This window comes from Ostrinia nubilalis, chromosome 4 (genome assembly GCF_963855985.1).
Source record: "Ostrinia nubilalis chromosome 4, ilOstNubi1.1, whole genome shotgun sequence".
Classification (NCBI taxonomy): domain Eukaryota; kingdom Metazoa; phylum Arthropoda; class Insecta; order Lepidoptera; family Crambidae; genus Ostrinia; species Ostrinia nubilalis.
The window spans coordinates 18084776-18098597 of record NC_087091.1 but is presented as its reverse complement, the minus strand read 5'-3'; the positions used below and the strand labels follow the sequence as shown (position 1 = coordinate 18098597).

Here is a 13822-nt window from a genome sequence, read left to right as displayed (position 1 = left end):
TAATTACATGATAATTCATGAGATTAATATAAGCAGTCTGCGTGCTCAGATTAATATTATAATTTCTATACGGAAAATGGACATTGAAATACGTTTTTTTTTAAATTATTTTGGGCATTTTGAAATTCAGCGAAAGCGCGGCGCTATCGGTTTACGCGTTGCTCTCGCCTACGTGGTTTGGAATTTTATTTGTTAAAAGATTTTAGGTTACTTACTATGTTATCAATGTGGGTGGTAAATGTTGTTATGGAATCTTGCTTGGTTATAATTTGTCGAAAATTGAATGGGTTGATGTTGTTAGTTTGGCAAACTATATTATGGCTAAGTCTTGTGTGATGTACCTATGTAGGTCTCAATCACAGCCTGCTTTATTACTACTGAACTACGTGAATCCTCACAATTGTTCACGCTAAAAGCCTGCTTCACGGTACCGAAAATACCATCCGAATAATAAACAAATAATGTACAACGTTTGTCTTCAATAAAGCGATCGCGCTACAATAAACTACGGCACGTTGCATACACGAACTTAAAAAATTCACGGGACCACCTTTTCATTCAGTTCGAAATCTTGCCTCTTTTTTGCACAGCAGCCCTCTCGCTCCCGCGGGAAAATGCCTTCATTCAGTCATTTTCGCGCCACCCCATACAGCGGACGCAATTTGGCAAAAGCTCGAAGATAGGCGAAAGTGCGGAAACTATTCGAGAAAAGCTTTTTGAAAGTTTTTCGTAGCAAGCAAAAGTGAAACTTTAACTGTGTTGAGTGTGTTTAGAAATAATAATACCGATATTGATAGAGTTTTATATTTAATATTGATGTGAGAGAAAGTTTTCTTTAGTGCGCTGTGAACTTAGTGGTCCATTCAAAAACTTTCGTGAAAGTGGATAAGTTAATAAAGAATGATAAATCATACATTTGACTACTAAAAATGACTTACTCCTAGTTTCTTTTAAGAGTGATTCATGGTATTGTGTAATAAAATGTGCAAACAAATCCCAGTGATATATTCTACCGGTCCAGTGTCACTTCGCCAACAATTTTTCATTAGCCTTGATGTGCAAAAGGGATAAAAATGATCCCGAATATGACAGTGAAGGATTTTAACCCTCTAGAAGGGTTAAATTTAAGTGTCGGCTTAAACGGAACATTCCAGTTTGGGACAGAATTGGACATATTCTTTCAACCGGAACACATACTGATCACTCTATATGTTCCTATAATATTGCTATCATTAGTAGCAAACATACTATTGATAGTAGTTGCCGTGAAATGCAACTATACTAAGAAGTGAGTATGATTATTTTATTTTTTACTTAGTTTTAGGAGTTACTGATAACACACAACCATGAAAATAGCTCAATTCTCTCTACGCGTAAGCCTATAATACTTATTAGTTATTTTATAAGTTAGAACTTTAAACGGCTTATGTGTGTGAAACCATGGCCATGAAACAAACATTTTCTTCTTTCATTTTACATTTTTTTTAAGTTTAGCTGACGTATAGTTATTAAGGAGACCGATGTACCTACATAAAATTTGTTCATGAAATAGCCGACTAAATCACCGATTTTAAAAGTCATCATCAATAATAATGTGCCACCCTCCATTGCATCTTCATGAATTTGCTGTCAAATACTATACGTAGACTTAAAACCCGTTGCAAGGTTATCCACCGTCTCATTTCCTTTGTACATGTTTAGGAAATTACTAGACTGATTTTCCCTGTTAGACTCGACTTGGCTGAAAAAAGAACTGACGAGCTGTATGACGTCACAATATTTTATAACTAAACTCAACAAAGTTTAGCTGCGAACGACTTTAGAATAATGATGATGCGACGATAAAAAAAACCTTTCAAGTTTGCGTTTACAAAAACGTTATTGTTAGAGTTTTATTAGTTTTCAGAGAGAATATTAAAAATCAAAGAATTTTTCGAGCCAATTATTTATCTTTAAAGACCTTTTAAACTGCAGTAAAGTATTCTATTTTCAGTTAAGCGAATAAATTAATAGATGAATAAATTATCTTTGAAAGTTTTTGAAAACAATTAAGTAGCTGAGTTATGATTGTTTAGAATATAAATTGAGATTGTTTGGCTATAAATGTTTTATATTTTATGATGTTGATAATACTTCAGCGCTACATAGCACAGCTATCTTTCAGTTCATACAGAAAATATTTAGGTAACGCCTGAAGTTGAAACAAGTGTTATTTATATTGTTTTTAAACAGTTTTGACAGTATCCTCAGATGGCTCCGGACACAGGGCATTAAAATAATGCTGAAAAAAGTTCCTGAAAATTCAAAGACATTATTCGCACATGTTGCCGTCGAAACAACTCGTACTTATGTTGTTTTTCAGTAACAGCTTGTGCGCCTCGCACTTCTGGGTCTAGGCTAATTACATTAACCCTTTCCCTACGGGCTCTTGGGAACCAAAGTGCGCCTCTCAAAATTTTTGCTTCACTTTACATCCAGATATTTTAAAAATGTATGTATGTATGAGAATTACGGAATTGAAATCTATATAAAAAAATGAATTGCTGTTCGTTAGTCTGATTAAAACTCGAGAACGGCCGGGCCGATTGAGCTGATTTTGGTTTTAAAATGTTTGTCGTAGTCCAGGGTAGGTCTAAACGGTAAGCAAATAAGGAAAAATTGTGATGGCTTATTTATTGCCTTTAAGGCGGAACATAGTTCGCCAGGTCAGCTAGTTTGGAATAATTTTCTGCAACTAATGTAATTTTATAATTAAGTACTCATTTTACACTTCATTTGCATTTCTTTTGTATTTTTTGTCGTACAATAGATGCCACCTGTATTTTGAGAAGTGACTTTTGACTTGGCATCGATAGGTGCCTCCCGTAGGGAAAAGGTTACAAAGGCCGCGGCTTGACGAACGCAATATATGACGCCAAATAACAAAAGCAAGGTATCGCACAATCAAAGAGGTACGATGCATATCAAGGATATGAATACCGATGGCCTTGATCACTTAGATCGCGCTATAGCGCAACATCCTACCGCTGTGCCACGCTAGTCACAACACGTCAGAACTCTGCATGTTTCTGACAGTGCTCGTTATTTGAAAGTGATTTTAATATTAAACTCTCGTGGCCTTTCTCGATTTTATATTAAAAAACTCTTGAATAGTTCCTTCAAGTTGGGTCTCGCTCTTTACAAAAAGTTTCCTAACCGTGTCCTGGAACAAGAATAAGTTTAAAAGATCTTATTAATTTAAATGTCATAAAGTAATTTTGTAATATTGGATGACGTAGATAATTGAGAAAAATATTTTCTTAAGCAATAATATTATTTAACACTAGCTGATGCTTCGACCACTTCGACGTAATGCCACAATATGTTACCCATCACATGAACATGTAACATACAAGAAAATACGAGTAGGGTAATTCCAGGATACATGCCCCAGTGGGATAGGTGCCGCGATTTTAAGTACACTATGTTACTAGCAACTTAGCCTAAAGTTATAGTACGTATAATAGAAAGGGACCTCCCCGTACCACTTTTCGCCTCCCAAACCATCAAAGAGTGCATTCGTTTAGCCAGTGAGAGCAAAAATCTTCCGCGGCCAGACCTTAGCGAGCGTTGAAATAATATTGGTAAGTAACTTTAAATGGATAATTTTTTTGTCAGCTGTAAAATGAAGCAGATTTTTATATAATTTGATAGACTGTCTTATAAGTTATACGGGATAGCTATGTTTAATTCGGTTTTTAGTGTTATTATATTTTTTTATTAAAAAAGGCACCTATCCTATACTAAAAGGATAGTTGCCTAATTTTTTTTGGGTATAGGTGCCCTTAGGGCCATGTCCCATGCACCTAGGGGCATCTATCCTAACCTGCTCTTTTTGTCACAGGTAGCAAGTAAGAAGAAAAAAAGAATGTAGTACGGCTAACCTTAGGAAAGTAATAAATAGGGTGCCGAATCATGGCTACGAAATACCTTTTTACCCGACTGCGCTAGAAGGAGTAGTATTATTTTTAATAAAAAATATTAAATTTAATTTTGAATTCATTTAATAACAAACAATCTTAAATAATAATACTTGGCTTGTTTGATTTCAAAATGCATTTGATCCTTAGAATTCAAAAACTATATTAACGAGTCATCTATCCGTGCATCAGGCATCTATCCTTTGAAGCAATCATACAGTGAGTCTTCTATCCCCCACATTAGGCGTCTATCCCACTTTTTAGAGATCAATTAAAATGGTATTTTCTCAGAATCGGTATAACTTAAACTAAAATAATAATAGTAATATCATAGACGAAAGACCAAAGTTTACAGATACTAAGGTCAAATTGTTGATAAAAACTTACTGACTGAGTTACAGAGCTGTTTCAAAAAGTGGGGCATCTATCCTGGACTTACCCTATATGTAAAATCCGAATGCATTGGACGGATTTCTAGTAGAATGGATTCATTTTCTTTGAAATAAAACCCAACGGTTTGTGTAACATAAAATGCTTACGACAGCAAAGGATGTTCTTTGGTACAAACCTTACAATATTATTAAACTAGAAATCGAATATTTGATCAACGAAAATAAATTAATAGTATTAAGTGTTTATTAGTTGTCTAGTCAAGCTTAAACTTAGTTTACTCGGAGTATGTAATTGACGTGTACTCATAGTATGGTAATTGACGTTTAAAATATTGTATAACAATTTAATTTTACCTGGTTAATATACATTTAAAGATATAATTTAACTAGAGCGGCCGCCCTCCATCTCATACGCGTGGACCACGTTTTACCCCCTTAGGGGTGGAGTTTCGTAAAATTCGTTCTTAGCGGATGTCTACATAACATCCTATGGAACCTAGATACCAAATTTCAAGTTTGTAGGTGTTTCTGAGATTTCGTTATAAGTGAGTCAGTGACCTTTCGCTACATAGACACATAGATGACGTGTCGCTAAATGTAATGATAATGGATCGTTTGCAAGCTTTATTACAGTCAATGACTTCAGTTCGTTATTCTGGTGAAATAGTGTAGGTACGTAATGCCTTATTATACGAAATATTTTCATCCGGGGAAGCTTATCCTGTAGTTACGTAAATGTTACGCAGTGCCAATACACGTGTATGTCGAGATTATTGAAAATCATGTGCAGACAAAAAAAACAGACAACAACACATCAGATTATAATATGCTTTTGATGCATAATAACCCGTATTACAAAGAGATAAGAAACCACTGCGTTTAGCTTGATATTATTATGCTGTTGGCCGCACCCTTGGACCAGTATTCACAAAAATATTATTATGTTTGGTAAAACTTCTAGGTTTCTTACTTGCGTACTCTGGGCACGTGGACGCGTGGGAACAGTTTTTTTTTTCTGGGATGGCTTCATTTAGCAAATTCTCTGGAAGCACTACAATGGAAAGTAAAAATGATAATTATTATTTTGAAAATGGTATTATAATATTAATACCTTAATACAGGGTTAGTAAAGTGGGATACGCGAACCCCTAGGGGTTTATCGTTCGACGCCAGGGGGTTCGCGACAAAGTTTTACGTAATGGTGGCAGAATTAAGCTTGAAATTGTCCAAAATGACTCGTAAAATTTACTCCATTTGCGACAAGAAACAGGCACACTCATCACATATTAATAATATATTTCTTTGGACCCAGAGGGGATTTTAATAGCTAGAAGGAGTTCGCTGTCACCTAGAAACTTTAACAGACTTTCGTAGAGCCGAAAACAAATAGATTAATTATTACGGTGAATCTAAACCTATTTTAAAATGCATAAAATTCGAGAATTAAAATATCTCAACACAAAAGCATATTTTTTGTGAACTAATTATTTTCCCAACTAAAACAAGTAGATAATTATAATTAAATTACAAGAAACATCCAGGTATTGGCTTCAAAAGCGTGACTTAATTAGGTACTGCTTGAAGTTAAAAAAGCAATGTTATTAGGGAGTAGGTACTAAAAATAGTATTACCTATTTTTAGGGTTCCGTACCTCAAAAGGAAAAAACGGAACCCTTATAGGATCACTTTGTTGTCCGTCCGTCCGTCTGTCAAGACCCTTTATCTCAAGAACGCGTGAACGTATCAAGCTGAAATTCACATGAAATACTCAGGTCTATTGTCCCTTTAAGCTGTGAAAATATCAAACTTCTAAGCCAAGCCAATCAAAAGATACAGCCGATTATGTCGATATTTTCAACAAATTTTCGACACTCGCAAAGGAATCAAAACCTACAGGATACTTCCCGTAAACTCAGAATCTTGAAATTTGGCATAAAGCATTGTCATATAATGCAAATATAGGAAAAATTGCGAAAATTACATTTTTTTAGTTATATAATATAATAAAAATATTTTAATAAAATGAAACTTATTTCTCACGAACGAATAAAGGTATCAAATTGAAATTTATACCAAATACCTAGATCTATTGTCCCTTTAAGAAGTAAAAAAATCAAACTTCTAAGTTAACGCGATCAAAAGATACAGCAGTTTATACCGACACCTTAGACGAATTTCCGTCACACGCTAGGGAATCAAAACCTACAAGGTAGGGTAAACCGTATAGCTATTGCCCACTTAAAGATTTCAAACACATTGAGATGAAAAATTAAAGAAAGTGTTTTAATTATCGACCATTTATGACTTTTTTCTTATAACTCAATAAACTGTTAAACAGAATATTAACAGTTTTTAGTTAAAACTTACGTAACTTAGAAAATATTGAAATAAATTTAAAATCCTCCAAAAAGTACAGTCATTGCCCATTACTTACACTAATTGCCCACATCAAAGCACAGTAATTGCCCAGTATCTTAAAACAAAATAATCAAATATAAAATGACAAAAAAGGCTTTAAATAAACAAAACAAAACATTAAACTTAAATTCTAGTAGTACAGTCTTCAAAATTTCAAAATAAATTGCGTTTGGATTTTTATCAATTTTTTCAAGCCAAACCATATTTTTCAGTACAAGATGCATCCAACAATTTATCTTGTAGATAAATTTTTGGATGCATCTTGTACAGCTTCGATCGCTTTTTGCAAATTTTCTATGCTATATTGAACTTTTGGAGTCTTTGGCATACTGAAAATGAAACATTAAAAGCCATTTAAATATTTATGCCTGTAAATTTCAAAAAAAGTCTAGCAATGAGCAACTTAAACACTGCTACTGCATGGTGGCAACACTCTAATAATAATTGCCGTGGGCAATAACTATACATTAACATATTATGGCAATAACTGAAATGATGGTGGGCAATAACTAAAAATATACAGATTTACGTGCAGTGATTACCCACCGTTAAAATGACCGTTAGAAATCAAATTTTATCAGTTATTTTCATTGATAATCGATAAAACACTTATAATTTCATCATGACTATACACCATTAGTTGAATATTAAATAACTTGCAAAAAAAAATTAACCTCTAAGCAAGTAATTCCTTAGTAAAATTGTTAAAGTCTTTACCTGTTTGAGTAACATTTTCATCCGTCTTGACAAAATCCGCCATAACTGTTTTTTTTAGTGTTTCCTATTGTAAATTTTAAATGTACTGTACATTGATCTCGGAGCCATCTACTTAGTAAATTCAAATCTAACTAGAGTGATTCAAAGTCAGCACCTGACAATATCATTCTTAAAGCGGGCAATCACTACCAGTGGGCAATCACTCTCTGGTTTACCCTACTTCCTGTGAACTCAGAATCTTGAAATTCGGCACGAAGCAACGTTATATAGTACAGATAAAGGAAAAATTGCGAAAATGATAAATTTGAAGTTATATAAAATTTAAAATATTATTTTTGCTTACATGACATAAAATATTTTTTTAATAATTATAAACTTACTACCTACCCTTTTTCACATGAACGCGTAGAGATATTAAAGTTGAAATTCATATCAAACACTTCTTAAATCTAATTGCCTCTAAACTGTGAGAAATTCTAAATCAACGCAAAAATTCAAAACGCTGAGGTAGGTACCTACCTATAATGCAAATATAGGAAAAATAAATAAATAAAAAATAATCATACCGCATATTTTGAAATTCGCCACTACTCGCAACGGAATCAAGTAAGTAATTTGATTTAATACGTCATAAATTGTAAACCGCTACGTTTGTACGGCGGAACCCTCGGTGTGCGAGCCCGACTCGCACTTGGCCGGTTTTTTTGTAACCTTTATTAGGAGACTGATTATTGCCTCCTACGCTTGTGGATCTTATTAAATGTCGATTATTATACCCGTAAAATTCATATTATAATTGGATTACGTTTTAAGACTGGTACATTTTTTCACACATGTTAAGTGCGTGTGAATGTGCAGTCAGCGTCAAATAGTTCTGACACCCAAAGTGGGCAAAAAGTTGTCAACATTGTCAACACAACTTTATTCCAAATGCAACAATGACATGTTGCGAACTTTTTGGTACTTTGGGTGTCATGAAGTATTTGACGCTGACTGTATGTACTCGTACTCTGTAGCAGAATAAAAAAACAAATACCATATTATTTGTAAGATAATCGTCTCTACGTAACGTATTAAAACCATCTATTTATCCTCCATTGTAACAAATTTTCTTTGCAGCGAAAGCTTAAGTCTAGGTGATTGTTTTTTGAGATCTTTGTATCAACCACGGTATTCCAATACTAGTATTACCAATTACTGGGAAGAAAACATTTATTGTGATCGGGAATCTATATAAGTACCTTACCGGAGTCTCTACGGCTAAGCCTGGAAGCTAAAAGCAATATCGGGACAGGTTTTCTAGTGATTTGCACTTTAGATACTCGTATCTCTACGCGAGTCTTAAAAAGCTGCATACAGGGTGTAAGGTTTCATTTAAACAATTTCTAGGAACTCTAGGAACTAGAAACACTAGTAGAGGTGCAGAGTGCTGATAGAATTAAGATTTAAAGAAAAAGAAGAGAGTGATGAGAGAGAGAGATAGACCGTGTATTTTTTGAGAGAGAAGTGACAGATATAAATAAACAGTACAAAAGTCATATTCAAACATAGCTATCAAAATATAGAATGTATGTACAGCCAGTTCTGGTTACTTAAGCAAACAGGTTTTTACACAATTACGTGTATTTGATGCTGTTTTGTGTCGCTGAATAAAATATTTCATTTTCATTTTTCATTTGTTAACAAAATATAACTAAGGGAAGCACACTATTCCGGAAATAAAATCCAGCGACGGACGGACAGAACGAACGATAATAATATCGTTCGTTCGTTTCAGCCAAATGACACCCACTGCTGGACAAAAGCCTTCCACAAGGATATTACGACCCCCATAATGACCGGTCCTGCGCTGCCCCCATCCAGGTTCTTTCCTTGACCTTCACCAAATCGTCGGTCCTTCTCCGTATATTGATTTTAATGCAATATCTACGACATTCAGTTTCATCGAACATGCAGTTTGATTGAAATGGGTAGGAAGGTCAAGTCAGGGGATCAGTTTTTCCATCTCTTTTATTTGGTCACCCTCTATTCTGGTAGATGGGTTTTATGTTTCATAGAATTCTTATCGTTTATTTTTATTTAATGTTTCTGTACGGAATTCTCAAATAGACGGTTTTAGAAAACAATCGGGATAGTAGAATTTTATTTTTTAACCTCTTACTTCTCGGTATTATTAATTTAGCTTAAAGTGTTTTATTAAGGCTACGGTAAATTGCTAGCAAAAAAAATTACTTACACATATTTTTCTTGGAGCATCTCAAGAAATATCTATTACTGATCTAAAATCTCATACACGTTAAGTAGATATTAACGACATTTCAACCACTTTGCAGTCATATTGCAACTATTTTGCACTACTTATAAAATTGTATAGTAACCAGAACATCAGAAAATAGCATCTTTACTTATTTTGACCTTTCTATTCTATTAATCAAAGAAAGTAATTTATAAGAACAAAACCGATTAGGTATGTGCTAAAGCGTCACGGGCAGACCTAGTTTTTGTTTTTCCCTAGCGGGTGACCAAAGGTAGTCTATTATTTGTCCAGCAGTTAGCCGACTACCCACAGGATTCCCTGACTATCTATATAGAAAGTCGGGATGAGACAAAATCTAATAGTATCTATTAATGAGCACCAACTCGTAGTAACCTTACACTATTTGTTTTTGCTAACCAATCCCTCACATCCTATACTATACAACTCAGTTAGACCTAATAAAGGGTACCTAATGAAATAATCTTTGAGCAAATATTATTTTGTCTCATCCACAGCATCTTGTGTGTATGTATTTGTGGGGACACAATATTGCAGAGCACGATAGTGCGGTTTGGTGGTTACATTAACGTCAACATCAATATTTGAAGAGCTGATTAGTCTGCAAGACTCATGCATGAGCGATTGAGGTTTGTCTCGTAGATTCGTAAGGGTACTAAACACGTAGGTACTTAAGACAGGTGTCATTGAATTCGAATTATACGACCAGAGTGGTATAAAGATCAACATGCCGGGACACCACGCAAGAGGTCCCGGGTTTGATCTCCAGCCGGGCAGAAATTGAATTTTTTAAATTTCTGTGACGGGTCTGGGAGTTACTTAAAAAATGTATGTATTTAAAAAGTATATTATATAAAAGATAAAAATGTTTGGAATGTTTAACTACCTAGCTCGCATCAATACTTATGAATATAATTTGTATATTTTAAATACTGTAAACCCTTGAAAAGGAGGCTGACAATAGTGACTGAGTTTCTTGTGCTGCTTCTTCTCAGCACTGGCCCATTTATTGTCCCGAAGCAGTGGTAGGGTTAATATTGGGACGTGTAAAAGTGCTTTTTAAAAGCCTATTTGCAAAAATAAATGAATTTTATGAATTTTTATTTTTTTATACATATAAGTAGTAGGTACATCCGTATAACACAAGCATATTCATTGCTTACTTTGGGGCTAGGTGGAGCTGTGTAAAATTGTCCAAAGTTATTTATTTGTTTTAGTTTTATAATGCAAAGTTTGGCAGGTAGCACCGCACACACTGCGTTTGAAGCGCACAGGGCTCCACGCAGTGATTCTGCCAATGTCATAGAGAGACTATTGATCAATGGCCGGTATATTTATTATGTGGGTATATATATTTTTACCCCTTGATAAACTCGCCACCTAAAACTGTCAAACCTTATGAGAGACACGTTGTGACACCTAGAGCCTGTTTTTCCACTAATGTTATATAGTATGAAGTGCTGACGACGCCTCACAAATTACCCGAGTAAGCTTTTCCACGTACCATGTACTTCTAGGAAACTAACAGGAAATAGGAAGAAAATTTTTTTCTGCTTATTTTTGGGACAAGTCAATATGGCGGCAACTTAACTGTAGTTATGTATGTTTACTAGCTTTTGCCCGCGATTTCACCCGCGTGAGATTTAGTTTGTCACAGATTGCCATAAATTATAGACTATAATATGTTATTCTGGGTTATCTAAATAAAGGTGACTGACTGACATAGTGATCTATCAACGCACAGCCCTAAACACTGGACGGATAGGCATTCGTTAAGAAAGGATTTTACGAAACTCCACCCCTAAGGGGGTAAAACTGGAACCACGCGTACGAAGGCCGCTAGTAAACAATAATACTGTAAGGTTTGATCAAAATCCGTTCTGTAGTTTTTGTGTGAAAGAGTAACAAACATGTTATGATCCAAACATCCATACAAACTTTCGCCTTTGTATTAGTAGGATAAACAACACAAAGTATACATAATGTAGGTAGGTAGTCTCTAAATTTATTTTTAAACTAGCGGCCGCCCGCGACTTCGTACACGTGGATCCCGTTTTACCCCCTTAGGGGTGGAGTTTCGTAAAATCCTTTCTTAACGGATGCCTACGTCATAACATCTACCTGCATGCCAAATTTCAGCCTGATCCGTCCAGTGGTTTGGGCTGTGCGTTGATAGATCACTATGTCAGTCAGTCAGTCACTTTTGAGTTACAATAACTGGATTTTATTATTACCTAATTATGTCATGCTTAAACAAGTTGGTAAAAACTAGTCTAGTAATTACCTATTTTTTATTAACTATGCCAAGTAAACTACCGATATTATAAAATTCCAAACCTTAGACATAATACAAACGTAATTAATTACGATTAAATTATAACACAATTAGAATTACGAATTCGAATTAAGTAGAGCTTCGAAATTGTAATTTTAATTTATGTCTTCGAGCTTTAAACGAAAGCTTTCATTTTTGGACAATGTTCGTTCTCCATACATTGTTCGCCTAAAGAACCAACAATTTTGACATATTACTACCCGAAAGCGAAATAATACGATTCTGTGTGTAAGAACAATGATTCCTGATGGACACTTGCCATAAAATTAATGATTAAGAATATTAAATCACAGCGATTTTATAATATGTCGTTTATGACAACATGGTGTCTAATGTATTGTGTGAATGTATGAACACCGATTCGCGAAAAATGTTTTGTATTGTCGTCACGCCGAGTCGCAGCCAAATAGTATAAAATAATAGAACAAGTTTTAGAAATACAACTCGGCATTCCACTTTTACAATATGCCCACATATTGCACGTAAATAAACAACATGAATCGTAGGTTGTTTCCACCCTTGTCATCTGACACATGAAATAAACTCCTATTGTATTATAGATATCGAAGCCGAATCGTATATAATAATAGAATGGGTTTTGGAGATCACTCGGGGTTCCACTTTTATAAAATACCTACATATTACATAAAAATACCACGAATCATGAGTTTTCTTTTCACCATTTACATCTGACACGAGATAACAAACTCCTATCTCCATGACTACCATCGTAGTCTATGCCAAAGACTACAATATTTTAAGCAAGAAGTTTCAAACCTTAGCGGCTACGGTAACCCCTGGGCCACATACATCATGATAACATTCGGTCGACACCGGAACGAAGTCTTGCGATTATGCAAAAAAGCATCGTATTCTAGTGCGGCTATATCACGTTCAACCGGGGTTTTAATTCGACTAAAGTCCTGACTAAAGACTGGAAGAAAATACGCCGCATTGTATGAGCACTTCGTGTTCGTTAAAGCGGCTTCAGATCTAGAGCCCACATAGTTTTCTTTCCAATAATATCCGCAAGTAGCGCTGCATGATCTTTACAACAAAAACGGCAATAGTTATTAAGGTGCCAAAATTATATGATTACTTTGGCACGGTATTATACACGTTCGAAGATTTGTCATTTTCATTCATTTCTTCATCATCATCATCATTTCAGCCACAGGACGTCCACTACTGAACATAGGCCTCCCCCAATGACTTCCACATCGCACGGTTGGTAGCGGCCTGCATCCAGCGCCTTCCCGCTACCTTTATCAGGTCGTCGGTCCACCTTGTGGTGGGTTGACATTGCAGAATATGACTTTTGATAGGTTCATCATAGAATTCGGCGGGGATATCCTCACGGAGGAAGTTCGTAAAAGGGCGGAACAAGATCTTATAATAATGCAAGGCCGAAGCTGTTACGCGCGTGCTCCTACGTGTAATCCGGCGAGTATGCAATAAATAGTAATGTCTGGTAAATAGTGGTAATACGTATCGTTCGTTCGTTCGTTTCAGCCGAAAAGACGTCCACTGCTGGACAAAGGCCTCCCCCAAGGATTTCCACGAAGACCGATCCTGCACCGCTCGCATACAGGCACCTCCCGCGACCTTCACCAGATCGTCGGTCCACCTAGTGGGAGGCCTGCCCACGCTATAGTCCAGTCAAATTAGACATGAACCCTGCAATAATTCGCATACAGCTGAAAATTGGTACGAATGTTCGGAGCAC

At 35.4% G+C, this 13822-nt stretch overlaps 1 protein-coding gene across 1 annotated transcript in view; it reads left to right on the top strand.

Annotated features, from left to right (window-relative positions):
- Nucleotides 1–1073: 1073 nt before the first annotated feature.
- Nucleotides 1074–13822, top strand: part of LOC135071286 (neuropeptide FF receptor 2-like) — a 78939-nt gene continuing 66190 nt past the window's right edge. Inside the window, exon 1 of the mRNA XM_063965075.1 lies at nucleotides 1074–1288. Coding sequence (XP_063821145.1) covers nucleotides 1074–1288 — 215 coding nt within the window. The remainder of the gene's footprint in view (nucleotides 1289–13822) is intronic.